The sequence below is a fragment of the Beta vulgaris genome, chromosome 8 (assembly GCF_026745355.1).
Source record: "Beta vulgaris subsp. vulgaris cultivar EL10 chromosome 8, EL10.2, whole genome shotgun sequence".
Lineage (NCBI taxonomy): Eukaryota > Viridiplantae > Streptophyta > Magnoliopsida > Caryophyllales > Amaranthaceae > Beta > Beta vulgaris.
In genome coordinates this window covers 17,594,829-17,613,650 of record NC_079209.1, presented here as the reverse complement: position 1 = coordinate 17,613,650, position 18,822 = coordinate 17,594,829, and the positions used below count along the sequence as shown (strand labels likewise).

The 18,822-nt window shown below is 34.2% G+C and overlaps 1 protein-coding gene across 1 annotated transcript; it reads right to left on the bottom strand.

Moving 5' to 3' along the window:
- Window positions 1-1,634: 1,634 nt before the first annotated feature.
- LOC104882956 (chaperone protein dnaJ 50) lies at window positions 1,635-6,952 on the bottom strand. The gene is made up of 10 exons (XM_010667393.4): window positions 6,725-6,952; window positions 6,583-6,645; window positions 6,415-6,481; window positions 5,085-5,144; window positions 4,433-4,483; window positions 4,245-4,325; window positions 3,081-3,190; window positions 2,865-2,982; window positions 2,598-2,724; window positions 1,635-2,043 (listed from the first exon to the last, which is right to left on the bottom strand). The coding sequence occupies exons 1-10, from the start codon at window positions 6,841-6,843 to the stop codon at window positions 1,940-1,942; spliced, it is 900 nt and encodes a 299-aa protein (XP_010665695.1). The 5' UTR covers window positions 6,844-6,952; the 3' UTR covers window positions 1,635-1,939.
- Between the last annotated feature and the right edge of the window lie 11,870 nt (window positions 6,953-18,822).

Below are 18,822 nucleotides of genomic sequence, written 5' to 3'. Positions count from 1 at the left end.
TATTTTTGATATAGTGTACCTATGTATCATATAGTGTATCTATTTTGATATAGTGTATCTATTTTTGATATAGTGTATAAGTGAGTACTTCTTAACCGGTCACGTGTCTGGGCCTGGTCCATACTATTTTTAGTGTGAACCGGGTCCATGCAAGACGGATTGTTAAAAATGGATTTCTCTTTATTTCAAAGCTTAAAATCCTCAACTCAATATCTCTAATATATAAAATTCATACTAACTTATTTGTGCTTGGAACTTACTTTAGACGATAAATAATAATTCTCAAAGTAATTTCTTTACTAATATGAACATAGCTAACTTTGACTAAAACGTGTCTGAAAATATCAGCTATTATACTTATCAAATCTCATTTATAAAGTAGTTATTAAACCTGCTTAAAATATAGGTTATTACAGTAATGCTATAAATAGCAATTGTCTCATTAATATAAAGGTATTGAATTCTCACCTAACAAACTAGAGCATCTCTCTCTAGACTCTCTCTCTACCTCAACTGACTTGAGCGTCGGAGGAACGATCCCGGAGCAACCCCGGGGTAGTCTAACCTTGTCTTTCAGGTTTCAGCGTACGAATGATTAATTTGCGCGAACGTTCTTGGGGCTCACTCCTACTCAGCACACTTCAGCAATCCTTAATTTTTAGATAGAAACAATTTCTAAAATCTATTGCTGTTTGGTTTTTTTTTTTTTTTGATTGATAATTACGCTTGTGTGAGCTATTTTATATTTATTCTATTTTATTTTGCATCCGAGTTTATTTAATTTTGGTCCTATTTCATTAGGATGATCAATGGCTTCTTTTCTTTCGTTGTTTTCCTTTTGTGTTTTTTCAATTCAAGATCATTTTTTTTTTGTTCATATTTTGTTAGACAATAAGATACACCGATGCATGTGCACTTTACTACTGGTCTGCAATTTGCTAAGGCTAATATAAACAGTCCGGATATTATAATGCTTTGCAATGTCAAAGGAAATTCGGGGAGAATACTGTTTACTTTTGGGTTTGAGATCTAAAGATTTGAAATTTAATGTATATATTTTGCTGCAATGAAATTTAAGTGGTGAAATATTTTTTTCAACTCCATTTGAACTATTGTAATTTTCTTCAATTAATATACGTTAGAAGTTTTATTTGGATTTTATACCTTAAATTTTGAAAAAGAAAATTGTATTCTATACTACTGTAACATTACGCTACCCCCATCCAAAATCCGTAATACAAAATCCGCCCCAGCAGACACATTCACCAAAACCTTTTATCTAGCTTTTATGATCTTCTCTCATTCCTCATGCTGCTCTACACTAGATTTCTTACTGCACTATTAATACAATTTTCATTTTGTATAATATTTTTTAACATCCATGATTTTGTTTTTCATCCTTTTGTAATTCATTGTTTAAATGAATCTGTCAGCAAATGGTCGGATTTGTTGTGAATTAGTATATCAGTATTTTAGTGGTTGAAGCTTGATTTGTATGCATCACAGAAAATTCTAAGAGAAAATAAACAGCTTTCCAGCCATAGTATCAAACATATCTATATTAAAAGACTCATCTTCTTGATACACCACCTGTCAAATATAGAATCAAACAGAAGGAAATTGGACTCTTATGCTAATGCCAATCAAGGAATGTTCATCGTCATATCTATATTAAAAGGATTCATTTTCTTTTTCTTTGCCTCGATCAAAATTGAATATCTAAGTGTACAACTTGTAAGCCTATATCCTAGATGTTGTTCTATGTTCCTAAATGGAACAAGTCTAAAAATGAATACACGATTTAGATCTACACTCAAGTTACATAACTGTATTAAGAACTTCTCATCTTATGAATTTAACAACCTTTTCCTGTCCCACTAAATGAAAAGAATATCATCTCAGCATGTTTCGAAACAAAATTGTCAGCAGAACATATCAGCTATCTTCGACGCTTTGATTCTCTGCGCATATCTGACACGTAACTGTCCATGTTGGATTTCACCCACAGCTGTCTCTGAACAAGATCATCCTTAGTGGCTTCATCTATGAACAAGAGAAATAATCTTCTTATATGCAGATCATAAAAAATAAAAAAAATACGACACATAAAGGAACTAGACAGGCAAAACAGAGAGATGTCACTGAGCTGATAGAAGTTTTACTTCTATATGATGGACCAAGTTCTAGATTCAAATGAAGCGATAACCACACAAGACAATAGTTGCTTTTTGATGGGACCGTTACTTCATTGAGGTAAGAGGCATAACCCGTCCACTAAACACTTGACGCCCACAAATGAAGATGTTAAAACATGTGTCCCTTCACTCCAAAAGAATAGAACAGAGAACAATCCTCTCCACCTTCCTTTGAGAAAAACCTAGAAATTCTAATCCCTAACGATCAATCTTGTCCCTACAACATAACATTCACCAAACCCACGTATGGAGCCCATATAAAATGTTATGGGAAAGTTTGCTTTCCAAACAGAGGAAACTGGTCCATTTTTCTGAGAATGACCCACTTTTCTAAGATAATTTGGCAGCCTAACACCTCGTAGGTTTATTATAAAGGATAGATGATAAGCAAACAATCATTACCAAGATTTCTCCAGGCATCAGCACGTGCACCAAGTGATCTTCGTGTGAGGTATGAGGCATCTTCCCATGAATATGGAGCTTTCTTAACTTTGTATCTCCAAAACCAACACCCATGCCACAAAAGAAGCTGTGAGGAAAAATGATATGTTACAATAATGGAAGAATGAATTAGAACTTCAACTGGCAAAAGAGACAAGAGAACAGCAAACTTAGAAATCATTTTTCTCTGAATTCCATCAAGTTGGACAAGTTAAGCATGTATTTGACCTTGCTGAGAGTGTATGGTAAGAGGACAAAGCCGACGCCAACTAGACCCCATAAAGATGGCTTTTCAGCTCCATTAATCTGTAGATCAAGCTCTTTGCTGAGATCCTCTTGTACATTCCTGCAATTAAATCCACTCTTGTCATAGGTGTTCAGTATCAGATTCATAAGCCAGACAAGTACAACGAAATGAGGTAAGCAGCAATGAAATCCACTTACCTATCAATCTTGTTATTCTTTTTCTTATTAGATACTCCTCCTGAGCGTTCTAGCTCCAAAGCCCGCAGTCTATTTTTGTATGCAGGTGTCTTCTTAACCATCTCTACAGCCTTTTGGAACGGGAAATATAGGTCAGCAGCAACGAGTCAATAATCAAGTTTAGAAGTACTAAACATCAGCAGAATATAGAGATAGGTAGAGAGGCCACAGCCCGTTGGAGCATAGGGAACATTACAGCTCGTGATACAAATTGAAACAGGGTGGAAACTCAGTAAGAATGCTCAAAGCAAGTTGGCAGGAGAAAGCAAAGAACAAGACAAAATGGCATCACAACATTAGACACTCACAGATGAAAGTTCAAATATCATCAAACTAGTCAATTTCATACCTAAAGGACCATATCCGAGCTGAAAGAAAGAAAAGAAATGGATCACGACCACGTTCCCTCTGTCCAACTGTGAACACAATTTAGATCCTAATATCCTATACATGAGGGCATGATACACATCATGTTCTTTTCCCTCTACGTGCATGTTATTTTATCATGTTAATCTATATACTTGCATGTTCTTTTCATTCCACTTGCATGATTGATCAGCATAACTATTCATATAACATTTGCACATTCTTTTTATAATGCCTCTATAGAGCATACAAAAGAACATGTAGGTATAATGAAAAGAACTTACAACAAAGAGCGTGATAAGCATCATTCTCCTGACTGTAGGATCTAGGCATTGGACTCCAAATTCAATGTTGTTACATCACTAAATGTGTTTAAGGGTTAAACACGCTGGTGTACAGCAAACCAAACTAATCTCTTAGGTCAGGTGCCTAAAAAAAAAGACATATATTCTCGGGTGCAATAAGCATTGTAACACAGAGATGTGAATATCCTAAGTTGCATAAATTAACAGCATTTCTAAAAAATCTTACTTATAGGGCACATATCGCATACCACAGAGATGTGAGAGAAGCCTACATTCTACTAAACTATGTGATATGACTTTTTTATATTCAATATCTAGTACATGACATCACCACATTCACGTAGTGTGTAAGACATGAAACATCACAAAACTGAAAGCAGTAAAACCTACATCAAACAGGCATGCCAAAAGCACTCCTAAATTCTAATCAAGCTACTACAAACATGGTACATACCTGATTGTACCTTGTCCACTGATTTAGATATTGCAATCCAGATAGAATAAGAAGAAGACCAACTAGAACAGCACGAGGATCCTATCATTAAAAAGTAGCACAACATCCAATGAATGGTACAGCATAGCAATCTATCTTCTTTAAAATGACATCAGCATAAATTGTAACGATTCTCTGGTAGTTCTTACCGTCTTGTGACCATAGTAAGCTCGGTAGTATCTTGCCGTGTTATAGAAGACCTAGAACATCAAGGAGACACACACATCAGATTAGAAACAATGTTTAGGCAAATATTTCAGCATTTAGGCAATTTCTTAACAGCCTCACCATCACTCATCAAGTCCAAGGAATTGCATGGGATTGCAATGCGAAATTCAAGAAAAGCAATGGGTAGAAAATGAGACCCAACTTTTATCAATTATGCAGAGAACTAGAGAGGTACACAGCCAAGACTTGTGCTAAAACATATAGGATATAAAACGATCAGACATGAACGAGCAAAGTCATTCACATCTGTATTATGTGCTTTCATTCATTACATGACATACCTTTTATCGTTGACATGCAAAGACACAACCAGATTATCATGAGTAATGAGCAGAAAATGAGATAAACACCTTTTACCAATTATGCAGAGAGATATTCAAAAAAGAATTTTGCTAAAACATATAGGTTATGAAACAATCAGTGAGTGGACAAAAAACATTCACATGTGTTTTGTGCGCTTTCATAAGTGATTAATGAATTAGCTTTTATCATTGACACAAATAAGCCTGAGTTGAAGCATCTAACTTTTCTTCGCAATAAATGCTTTAAGAAGAAGAGTGGCATATTAATTACCTCCTCTGGATGCTCTATGGCATAATCATACTGTGAACGTGTTTCAGCATCCTTCAAGATCTGCAGACAAAAGATGGCAAGCATCAGAAGTCAGTGAACTACATTGGTGCTTAGATGTCATAGATATCCTTAACAGACTCATCTCTCATCTTAGGCTGATTCCAGCTCTCAATGACAACAGATTGTACAATAAAGATAGTCAAATACAGATAGCTACTAATCGGTCTTGAGCACCAAAAAAGGGACAGAATACTGCCTTAAAGCTAAGAGTACTCTCACATGCTTCCTGCCTCCTAAATAGAATGTCTGTGTCACAATTATAGCTCATCCCAAAATAATGACACTTTTCTTCACACTCATAGCATGACTCATTCATTAAACAAAATACCATTCTGACAAGTTCCCATTCTTTTATTCTAAACTTTAATAGATTCAATTTGTTGAAGAAAGAAATCTCATTTGCAGAAAATGTGTAATATCTCAAAGCCATTTAGTCCACTATCTTCACTATTTCAAGCATATCAACATACAATGCCTAGTATTGACCTCAACATACAAGGAAATCAATTGTTCCCTGTAAGAGAGGAAAAGTGATCGGACTGCTAATTGCCTTTTCATCAGCAAAATCTAGATCAGAAATCTGTTGTATGCAGACCATGAAAAAGATTGCTTGCATATTCCACAAGTGTCAACCCTTACCCCAATTGCCCTTCCCACTAGCAGTAGGAGTACCTCCAAGTAGTCTCAAGTAGTCCAAGTAATCACAAGCTTTAAACCCATGTCATTCTAAAAGAAATATGCACCACAAGCATCATTCTCTATTCCTTTTAAAGGGTCGTCTGTTCACCTTATAAAGATACATTTCAGGGCTAATCAAGTCTAATGCTAGTCCAATTAGGTGTAAACATAAGGTGAAATTGGGTTAATCAAGTCCAGTCAAGTCTAATAAGTTCAGGTGAAAAGAAGACACCCTTATTCCCTATAATAACATTCAATTCAAACACCTATCTACTTAATATTTCATCAATCAGACACCCGCGCAAATCTTCTCTCATCCACAAACAACAGCAAAGCATTAACCAAGTGTTCGTTTTGTCACCCAAAGATTACAATAACCCAAAAAGTTTACTTTGCTCCTGGTACAGATTATACGCTAAACCTTCCTCCCTGATTTAACATTTTTAGTCCCAATAATTCCACTCATAGAACTATCTATAATAGTATGAAATTAACGCACTACTTGCATCACAGATTTCACAATCAGAGATATTTGACCCTCAAATTCCCACCAAATTAAGCTAAATCAAGTAACCAAAATCACTAATCATACCTCGTATGCATTTGCAATCTTTACAAACAATTTCTTTGATTCAGGGTCCGGATTTTTGTCAGGATGACTACAAATTAAATTAAAAAGAGATCAAATTTCAGAAAGTTCGATATCATATCAAATTCAAACAATTAAAGGCTACTATTATTTACTTATTCTATTACTCACTGTTTCAATGAGAGCTTGTAATATGCTTTCTTGATTTCCGAATTATTCGCATTTTGAGAAACCCTAAAAAATAAAAATACCAAAAAATCAGATATGATCTTCAATTGACAAGAAAAGGTAGTAAAAAAAAAGAGAAAATTACCCAAGCAGATCATAGCAATCGTCTTCATCACAGTAGATTGAGATAGACGGACGGATGAGAAGAAGTACAGAGAGAACAAATATGAATGCGTAACACCGGATCACTGCCGGCGACGCCATTTTAATTTCCTCTCTTTCTCTCTCTCTCCCTTCTTTCTCTGAATAAAAGCAAAAAACGGTTGTAAGAAAAATATCGGAATTTTCAACTTGTTTGCTTCTTTTTCTTTTCCGGCTGCAAGTTCAGTTTGATTACTGCGAAGTAAGCCCAGTTAGGAAAACTGGGCCTCGAAATTTTTAAGCTCGTTATTAGTTCACTTATGGACTGTTAGCAATATAGAAGTTTAATGGACCTAGTATATAATAACTTACTATGTATCGGGTATCGTATATTATATTCACTTTTGTCTTATATAGTCCGTTTATGTTGATTTAGTTATTTTTGTATGATATAGTCATCTTTTGGAGAATCATATTTTGGTATGAGATATTCAACTTTTTATATAGTTGATTTTTGTATGATATAGTCGTTTTCTATGGTACAATCAATATTTGTGTGATATAGTCAGTTAGATTCACAATAAGTTATTCTGACCTCGTCCATCGAATACTTAGGTCTCGTCCTTTTGACTGAACTCGACGGAACTAGGCTGAACTGAATTGAAATGAACTAAAATGAAATGAAATAATAATAATAAAATAATAATAATAATAATAATAATAATAATAATAATAATAATAATAATAATAATAATAATGAAAATAATAATGATAATAAATTCTCCTGAATATGATTATATAATAATAATAATAATTATTATTATTATCATCATCATCATTATTATTATTATTATTATTATTATTATTATTATTATTATTATTATTATTGAATTGAACTGAACTGAACTGAAAAAAAATCCAATATAACATGACCTTAGTCTATGGAAGTCGCCTGGTGGGGAAATTGGATCGGGATAGGTCAAGCTTTAAATTTGGGTTAAAAATAAGTTGCGTGATGGTCGATGCTGGAAATATTGGTTAAGCCATCAAATTCTATAGGGTGGTATATTTTGTACATAAAAAAGTTATATAAGAGAGATGGTTACAAGTTTTAATTTTTTTATAAATAAAAAAGTTTCTTGCAAAAAATTGGTTCTTAATAATTTTTCCTTCTTGTTTCTATCTATGAGGCATATAATAATGATATTAAACATTTTTAATAAAATTTATGGAAAGACAAAAAATAGAACAATGAAAATCTTATGATGTGAATGAAGATAAAGCTTAAAATGATATGAAAAATGAAAAAAGAAAAAAGCTGAAATGAGAAAGAAATAAAGAATGAAGTAATACATTTAGAGATCGTTACAGGGACAAAACATGGAATGTGATGGTTGTGTGCTCACTCAACATGTTGGTTACTCACATCAATTTGGGTGTAACACCCCGACAATTCTCTATTTTATAAAATACCTTTTTCCCGTAAAACATAGAGAATTACCAAAAATATTATTGTCTGTGTGATAATGTATCGGTTTATTCAATTCAGAACTTTGCAGCAGAATAAATAAAGAACTTTGAATACAATATTAGACTTAGTCGATTGCAAAGTTTATGTATCGTATTTTTATATAGCTTTTAGTTGCATTTAGGTTGCATTCTAGGAACATTTAGGTGTATTTTAGTTCATAATTGCACGCTTTTACTTAATTTGCGAAATATTACTCCTCTTGTGCGTTTTTGGTATTCCTTGATGAATTTCAGATATCGAGAACATAATTGGAGCATTATTGGGCAAGCTTAAGTACTTAGGATAAAATGGAAGCAAACTACATTGATAAGGATCATTTTGGATGTATTTGAGTGCAAATTGGAGCTCAATTGGAGTTGAAATTCATTGATATAATTGCGGAAATTGAGTCATGCTCACTCTTTTATCAATAACTTCTGACTCGATGCTGATATTAGGCTGATTCGAAAGGCATTGGAAAGTAGGCTTGAAGAGCTTTCCAACGATAGGCTCCACGGCCCAAGGCGAGATATATTCTAAGAGATATGGGCATTGCAAGTTGGCCCAGTTTTGCTGAAATCTCCTGGGCACGCGGACTGCACGATTTCGGACTCTTAATGATTTAATTAGATCTTCCTTATCTTGTAATTGGGGAGGCCACGAGTATTAGGGGAAAAGATTGATTTTTGAGGATTTTAGAGAGATAACGTGAGTTTAGTCTTCTCTTGGCGGCTTCACGTTTTCAACGTTTTCTCCATTATTTTCCTCAAGTCTTTGTTTTCGACATTCAAGTTTGTAATCTCATCAATTAATTCAAGTATTATTTTCTGTTCTCTATTCTATTATTATTATTGTTAATCATGCTTTCTTTTGATCTTTATTTTGTTTGTTCAATCATCATGTGTGAGTAGTTTCTTATTCTAGGGTTAGGTTGAACCTAACATGAATTGATGCTTGTTTAATTCCCAATTCCCAGACTTTGATTAATTTATGATTCATTTATTTTAGGGTTGGTTTTAATTATCAATTTATGACTAGAAATAGTATATATTGAATGTGATTATTTTTACAACGAAAGTTGAATCTTAATCGAATCTAGAACCCTAATTTAAGATAAAGGAAATCATCACGAAAGTAGTTGATGGAATTTATTAGGATGTTATGTCTAAAGTCCTTAATTTGCATGACTCCATGAAAATAGGCATGATTGCATTGTTAGGGAAGCTATTGATTGATCGAAAGAAATCCTTAGTATTATTAGGACGCGTCTATCCTATGAGTTATTTATTAGTTAATTAAGGGAAAAGAGATTATTTGTGGCATTAATTCGTGTTAGTGGGGATACTTAAACCTAGATGTCTTTAGTCTTTGATTCACTCTTGATAATTTCATTTGCTTTAGTTACTTAGATTAGTTCATCATCACTTATTTGGATTATTGCTTAGTATTAATTAGAGTCAATTTAACTACTTTGAATCAGTTAGTCTCTTGGGATTCGACCCTTACTTGCCCGACTACATTAGTTAGGAGGAATAGTTAGGTTATTTTTGTTAGGTACGCGACACGCCTTTCAAAAGTCAACTCCAAAACAAAACCAAAGTCAAACCAACATAAAAGTCAAACCATTAACACATCCACTAAAAGTACTTAAGTATTAAAGAAGTTTAAACACAAGCTCTCCAAACGATTTCCCGAAACCCAATGATGCATAATCTTCAAACCTGAAATGGTTGATGCTTTATTGATTCTAAACGACTACTCACTAAATGGGTCATCGGATCAATAAGGCACAACCATGACGATCGACACAAATAAAATCACATAATCAACAAAATTGAATACTTACATATAACTAAAGCATATAACCTAACATGATATTAATAAGCATTAAATCAGAGATAAATAATGGTATAGCAAAATATCAGACTCACTATACTAAACTTGACTCCACAAGACTAATAGATTAATTATAAATAAATTGAATACTCAATGGATAGAGTTGTCCAAACCAAACCATGTCTTCAATATAGAAGACGAAGTACGGGCGCGACTCCGTACTCCTTGACCAACGATATCGAGGTACTAATTAAATAAAATAGGACACAGTGATCAATACTGTCCCATGAAAAGCCATGGGCTACCGCCATGTAATCCAATTCATACTAATCCAACACTTCAGACGTGCAAAAGTCTAAAGCTTATTGTTATTAGCTTTTCACTTTAAGTATCAACAATTTATTTGTTGTTGAGACTCACAAAAATAAGACAACCAACATAAATATCATGGATGCACAAAAATTTCAATTTTTATCTTAGGATTAAATGACGTGATCAAACAACTCAATTAATCCAAGAATAATCATATCCATTAATTATAACGTTAATAACCATCCAACATTTATTTGTTGACTTATGTAACAACCCGAATTCTCCCGACCAACTTACAGAGGATTAAGCACAGCGAAAGAGACTCTAGTCGAGATAACCCGGATTATTACCATCACACTCACCGAACTACATCGGAGAGTGTGGAACTCAATTCCCAACTCTATTCAAAGTAATTAACTATTACAACTACGTCCTAATTCTCATACTTTATTCTCATAAATTTTTATAGAAAATTCGGTAGAGTTTCCTTTGAAAATAGGACAACTCTAAAGTGAGAAATAGTTTAAACCTGTTACAGTTTCAATAAATAAAACTAGTTGCATATGTACGCGATGCGTGCGTCGACAATCTTATGTAGTTATGTACAAATGGACATGTTTTTTTTATCTAAAATTATTTTGATAGTGATAGATCATTTAGCTTCTTTTGTAGATGTTATTATCTTTTTAAATTAAAGGTGAATGATTTTTAACTGTTCAATACCATCACTGTAAAATTTGGTAGATATAATAATTTTCTTTTCAGCGACTTTAGTATAGTTCTTTAACAATTATAGATGTTAATAAACCATATTGTTTGAACTTTGTAAATATGAAATATTATGTTATCATGATATGTTGCCAACTTTTTTTGATTGAAGATTCTAATTGATTTCGTGAATTGATTGTGTCAACCTAGTTTGTTTTTAATGGTATTACATATTCCATTTTTGACCTATTCATATGGCAAGTTTCATTGATCTCATTTTTTGATTTTTATATAAAAAAAATATTATTTAATTATTAGAGGTACTTTAGTCACTTCAAAAGAAGACACCACACCTCCTCCCTTGGCTTATATAATAGAGATGTTTCTAAAATCCCAAAAACCTTAAAGCTTTCGCGGAGCAACATCCAACAGAGAATCAGAAGCGCTAACTACTATTGAGTATAAAGATTTAAAACAAAAGATTGATAACTAACTATTACAAAGTCAAGCGTCCTCACATTTGAAATCAAATATAACACTACACCATCTCGTATCAGCTTCAACTCGAAAAAGATTAACCCACGGCTTCAACATGAAATGTTTAAGGAAACTGCCACCCACCAAGTGATATGCCACATAAATGACAAAACAACATACACACATCAACAAAGCTGAGTACTAAATCCGTAAATAAGAGTAACACATGCTTTGGTGGCTTTTACTTGAAAACGACTCTCAATCAACATAAGTTCAACAATCACATCCATCATATCATGCTTAGCAGCAATAATCTTGTTGAACATATTATATTTCTATGCAATTCCTCATTTCACAATACATCATTAATCACATAGTAACAAACACCATATAGTGACTCCTAACAATGACATGTTCCATATTCGCATTTAGTCAACCTTTCAACTTACCACGATTCCATAATAGGAATTTGAGGTCACCAACTTTGATATAAACAATATTCTTCATTACCTTTAGTCGATTTCTTAACGAAAATTCACACTTATGCTTTCATACTCTATCAATAACTTATATTTTATATAAACAACCCCTTATCAGGCAATACATATCATAACAGTTTTCACTATAAAGATTTCTTATCGGGAATCCACATAACAAGATATGATTCCTTATCGCGAATCCAACATTAGTATCACTTACCATGGTATGCCTCATTATCAGGAAAACAATATCGATATTCATATTTATATACTGAATAAAAATTTATTACTTACCTGATATGATTCCTTATTGGGAATCCAATATTGAAACAACTTACCACGATACGATTCCTTATCGGGAATCCAATATCGATATAACTTTCACAATTGAGATAACTTTCTTTTAACCAGGGGAAAGAGACGCGACGGAGGAGACAAAGCTTACATTCCAAGTGGGGTCGTCACCCAACCATTCGCTTTAGTTTTGGCCAATAACCGCGACTAGTCTGGAGTACATTTTTCCGCTGATTTCATCAGCCATCCACAATTTTTACATTACCTGATATACCGCCCAATTTCGCCCTATAGAGCAATGGGCAGGTTCCCTGTGCCCCCCCAAGGTTCACTATCCATGGGGCACTGTTCGTGTCACCTCATCCGTCGATCAAAGGCTACTTTCCCCTTTTTGATTCCTTTCAATTATAATTCATAACTCAATCAGAGGATTCATATAACTCATCCAATAATATTAGTAATTCTTATCATCTTTTGAACAGCCAACCACACTAACAGACTTTACTATAGAGAGCTATATACTCATTGATCATAATACCTTCAAACATATTTTGAACTCACTACACTTATGCATTTATGTTCAACTCAATGATAATCACAATGACAAAAGTCTCTTAGTTAGAATAACCAACGAGAGTTACTAAACCACTTACACTTAACTCATACTCTTGCTTATGAATAGTTTATATTCTTTTACAAGCTTTATGATTATCAATCTCCATTTACCTTAGCAATGATAATAATCGTTATCAAACAACCACTACAATTACAATGGTCTCTTTCTTCGAATTAACTAAGGAGAGTTAACATAAACTCCACAACTCGAGGTTCACCGGTCAAAGGTTGATCAAAGAGAACTTTTAATGCACGCGAAAACTTGACTAGGGTTCACATATAATGCAAACTAGACCTAGGGAACTTTTATAGTCCGAAGACATAGTAGTCCCAAGACTTAATTTTTATAGTCCAAAAACTTGACTAGGGTTTACATATAATTCAAAGTAGACATAGGGAATTTTATTGTGATAAGACTCAATTGTTATACCGAGACTTGACTTTTGTAGTTCGTAAACTTAATTTTATAGTCTAAGGACTTTCTTGGGGTTCACATATAATGCAAAATAGACCTAGGAAATGGTCTTTTATAGTCATAAGACTTAACTTTTATAATCCTGATACTTGACTTCATAGTCCACATACTTTACTAGGGTTCACATATAATGCAAAGTAGACCTAGGGAACTTTTTTAGTTCAAAGGCTCAACTTTTATAGTCCGAATACTTGACCAGGGTTTTTTTTAGCGATTCAAAGTTCTTATTGAAAACAAAAAAAAATTTGGTGAGGAGTTACAACCTAGCCACAAAAGTACAAAAAGCTCAAACTCCCAAACAACAAGTGTGAGAGATCAAAACACAAGCAACAACCTACTGCACTAACATTATTCTCTCACTTTCATCACAATTACAAGCAACTTGAAAAATCACTTGTTTAATCAGCTGAGAAGGAGGACATAGTGACTTGGCAAAGATGACATTGTTTCTCTGACACCATATTGTATGTATGGCTTCAGAAAACAATTTCACATAGATTTTAGCCCTAATACTCTTGTTATGGGCCTTCGCACACACCAATCTGCACTCCATATCAAATCAGCTTGCATTTCTGGTAATACCAATAGACTGCAAAAGACTTGACCAAACTTCAGCAGAGTAGCTGCACTCAAAGAAAAAATGCTGGATGGATTCATTACAATTAGTGCATAGACAACATTGCAATTGACAAGCAATGTTCCATCTACTAATCCTGTCAGTTGTAGGTAGCCTATTTTGAACAGCTAACCACAAAATGAATTTGCTTTTAGGACTGGCTCCATTATTACAGATCAGTCTCCTCCACTCAACTTTCTGCATCTCCCCTTGAATTAGCTTGTAGGTTTTTTTTATAATGAATTTGCCCTGATGCATAACATTCTCCCAACTCCCTACCTGATCAAGAAGCTCTCTAGTCTTTAGAATTTTCCTCAGATTCCAAGACACATTGTTGTTAATTACAACATTACAAACATCATGTCTCCTCATATAGTAAGCAGCAATCCATCTCACCCAAAGCTTATCAGGTTTAAAAGAGATAGCCCAAAGGAGCTTTAACAAAGCAGCTTTGTTCTAGTTAGCCATGTTAATCAAATTCCACCCTCCTGCCACCTTAGGTCTGCAAAGAGTTTGCCATGCAATAGGAGCTTTCCTGGAATTCATAACCTGACCAGTCCATCATAGAAACTTTCTACATACTCCTTCAACAACTTTAATGATCTTCTTTGACAGAGGGAATATATGAGCCCAGAAATTCTGCATACTGCTCAATACACTTCTAATCAGCTGCAACCTGCCAGCATAGCGTAGATGCTTAGTCATCTAACTCTAAGCTCGAGCTGTAATTTTTTCAACTAACACCTTACATTGAGAAGTGTTAAGTTTCTTTGAAGCAAGAGGAACTCCAATGTATTTGAAGGGTAAACTCCCAATAGGAAGATGAACAACATCTGCAATCTCTTGACCCTCTTCATCTGTCACACCAGCTAGGACTGCTAGGTATATGTTACTTTTCTCAACACTAGCCACTAATCCAGATGCCTCAGAGAACTTCTTAAAAGCATTCATAATCTTACCAACAGAGCTAACATCAGCCCTAGCAAACATCAATAGATCATCAGCAAACATGAGATGATTTAGATTAATTGTCTCACATTTAGGATGATAATTGAAGTTAGGATCATCTTTTAACTCCTTAAAACATCTACTAAGGTACTCCATGCTGAGAGCAAATAAAAAAGTAGACAGGGGGTCTCCTTGTCTTAATCCCTTCTTAGCTTCAAAAGGAATAGAAGGAACACCATTTATGAGAATTAAGTAGGAAACACTTCTCACACAAGCCATAATCCAACCTACAAAAATGGTAGGGAACCCAAGTTCAAGCAACATTTTCTCCAGGAATGGCCACTCTACTGAGTCATAGGCCTTCTATATATCCACCTTAATAACACATCCAGGAGATATATGTTTTCTGGAGTAACACATAATTAGCTCTGTAGCTAACAGAATATTATCAGCAATATATCTATCTGGGATAAACCCAGCTTGAGATTCATCCACCACCTCCTGAATAACTACTTGACCAGGGTTTACACATAATGCAAATTAGGCCTAGATAATTATTTTATATAGTCCTAAGACTCAACTTTTATAGTCTGAGAAATTAACTAGGGTTTACACATAATGAAAACTAGACCTAAGGAATGGTTGGTTCTAAATGGACCTAAGATTTGGATTGAATTAGACTTAGACTTAAATTAGAATGGACTATAGACTTGGACTGGATTTCATATAAAGATGCAAGTGGGCCTAGATTTTGATATTAACTAGATTTACATGGCCTTGAGATCGACTCTAATGCTAGTGAACGTTTGGATACAAATTTAGACGGGCCTAGGATGAATGCAAAATGGATTATAATGCATATGGGCATAAAACGAATGCAAATGGATTGAATTGTATGAAGGTGTTTGAACTGGATTGGAATTTTCGAAATTCATTTTTTGAAAGGAACGTCTTGTTTTGATCTTTTGTTAGGAAAAGTTGATGGATTAATTTTGAAAATATTTTCGTAAAAATCTTCTATGACGATGATTAGTAAATATTTTTGAAAAAGTTAAAAACAAAAGAGGGTGAAGGATTGATTTTGAAAGATGCAAATTTTGAGAGTGATTGAATATGATGGGTAGGATTGACATGGAAGATTAGCTGGACAATATGGAGAAGGTAGACATGCTTGACATTCTAACTCTACCATGACCACTTTTTTAGATGCACTTTTTAGGACAGAATTGACCTTACATGAAAGTTTGGATTTTATGCTTGAATTAGGTGAGACCCTAGTTGGACCACGTTTTTATGTGAATGCAGACATATCGAATATAGGACCGACCACCATGACGACTAAATCGACGAAAAGCATGCGATGCACAAACTATGTGCCACGTAGCAGATAGTGGTGCGTATGATGTGGGAGTGGTGCGTCAGGCACACTAACATGTTTTTCGGGGATTAGGCAAGATTTTGGCCAATTGATAATTTTTTTATTGCTTGTTAGACGCGAATTTGGGAACCACGCATAATAATGACAATTTGACAAGATAATAACAGGCAAAATTACAATCACAAGCAAATGTCATTTAACATGGATGCAAAAGTACCAACCTAATAAAGTTCAGTTCTATGTTTGAAACCATGGTCATGTTTAGGTTAAGTCTAAAAAGATTCATCACTAAGAGATTGATCCCACGCTTCATAACTCTACTAAAAGAGGTGGCCACATGTAAGACACATCCAGTTCTCAAGTCAGGAACAAGAGAACAGCGCCATGGTTAGGTAGGTTTTTTTTTTTTTTTATGATTAAGATCCAACACTATATACTAGAAAATCCTTACCTTCGGGACGCTTATTGCTCGACGCCTCGGCATAAGTACGGCACGGGTTTAATTTATCCCGCAGTATCTCAACGCTTTTAAGCGTCGAGAAGGTTGCCTACGCGTTAAAGCGTCCTCATTACACGTGAAATAGGAATATTAGCTCACTGTATACTCCCGCTCGAAATTTTAGAGCAAATAAATTAAAAAATAAAAAAATCCCCCCACCCCCCACTACTTACTATCACTCAACTGCATAAGGAGCAACCTGGGTAGTTAATGGTGAAACCCTATCTAATCAATTATATTCTTCTCAATTCGCTCACCAATTTCTCGCCATAATCTTCGTCTTTGATCATCAGGTATGCCTTCTTCTCTTCATTCCTATTTTTTTCGTTCCAATTGTTCGAACTTCTATTGAAGTTTTCATCTCCTACCTATCAACAGTCTTGAAGTAATTGGAAAGCTGCAAGAATTTGAGTTGTACAACGGAATTCTCTGAAATTTCAATAAAAGTGTTCTTGTTTGCCATCGTCTTCTGCATCAGGTAATTTATGCCTTCTGTAAATTGTCTCGAATTGTTGTTTTTTTTGATGAATTTTGTAAATGTCAATCTGTTTTTTCGAATTACAATTGAATTCTTTGTCTTCAACCTCCCATCAATTTAGACTTCATAATTCATAAATTCTAACGGTTTTTCGATCTTGCCTTTTTTTTTTCTTCAATCTCAAAGATGTGATTTTTGATGGAATTATTGTAAATTGAATAATTAAAAGGCCTCTCATTATACAATATACAAATGTCGACTAACTGAAATTTTCATAATTTAGTGCAATAAGTTGATTTCCTTTACATGTCTGAATACCTGATGTATATGCAGTATCTGTAATGAATTGGAAGTGTTGATTTTTCGATGAATATGGAGAAAACTATTTATGTTGAAAGTTTCGTTGTGGTTAAGGTACGCCATAAGCAGGAAACACAGAGAAGGAAACTAGATTGACACCAATTAGCTTTACAAACTTCTACATGTTTGTGTCTTTTTTTAGACTTCAGTCACTAGAATAATAAAATTTTTTTTCTTCGGCAAAAGTGTAATAAACTATTCCTGCCTACATTATGGATTCATAGTATTCTTAGCTGTCGTTATGTAATTCTCTTATGTTGATTATAGGAGGGCTTTTGGTACCATCATGCAGAGCCAAATTATTTAATGGTGGTTTACTGGATTCCTGAAACTATTTCTACAATTCCTGCAAATGCTACACATCGCTTAGGAGTTGGTGCTATTGTCTTAACCTAGAGAACAGAGAGGTAATAGTTTGTTCTCCTTGATCAGTTCATTTCCATAAATCCGTTGCGGCGCTTTCTCTAACATAAACAAATGATGGTCTATATGATGTGGAAATGCTTTTGAAGAATCATTAAATTGTTATTCCTTTCCTTGTACAACGGTATTAGTAGGGCTATCTAGATTGTATGTCAAAAGACTGCTTCCTCGATTCCCCTCTCCCACTTTTTATTTCCTCAGGTTTTCAATGATCTTACTACATTTCTGTCTGTTAACACAAGTTTTCACCATACTAGAGCTTATGAGGACTGTAAACATGACCCTTATTCGTACTTTTGGATCTTTGGGATGTGTAATTGGCCCCAGTGGGCAGCCCTTTATTGTTCTTATGTAGTAATAGCTTATGCTACTAGTGATCCATAGGTCTACTTCCCTTTTCTCCTTTAGGGTGCCCTTCCCCATCTTCTGCCATGTGAATTTATGTGTGTAGCTATCTAGATTGTATGTCAAAATACTGCTTCCTCGATTCCCCTCTCCCACTTTTTATTTCCTCAGGTCTTCAATGATCTTACTACATTTTTGTATGGTCTGTTTGATACAGGCTTTTGTAATTATCTAGTTGTACTCCTTGAATCAACTCTTATATAAAATAAATAAGTTTTGATACTGTTTATCATTTCCAATTCTCTTGAAAATGTGTGTTTTTATACTCTTTAAGATTTTCATCAGTAAA

What these genes read in the sequence shown, in the direction of transcription:
- LOC104882956 (XM_010667393.4), bottom strand. Translation starts at nt 6,843, where the DNA reads ATGGCGTCGCCGGCAGTGATCCGGTGTTACGCATTCATATTTGTTCTC. An exon ending in TACCATACACTCTCAGCAAG is followed by an intron (nt 2,725 to 2,864) that starts GTCAAATACATG and finishes TTTTCCTCACAG; the next exon opens with CTTCTTTTGTGGCATGGGTG. An exon ending in TGATGCCTGGAGAAATCTTG is followed by an intron (nt 2,044 to 2,597) that starts GTAATGATTGTT and finishes TCTTGTTCATAG; the next exon opens with ATGAAGCCACTAAGGATGAT.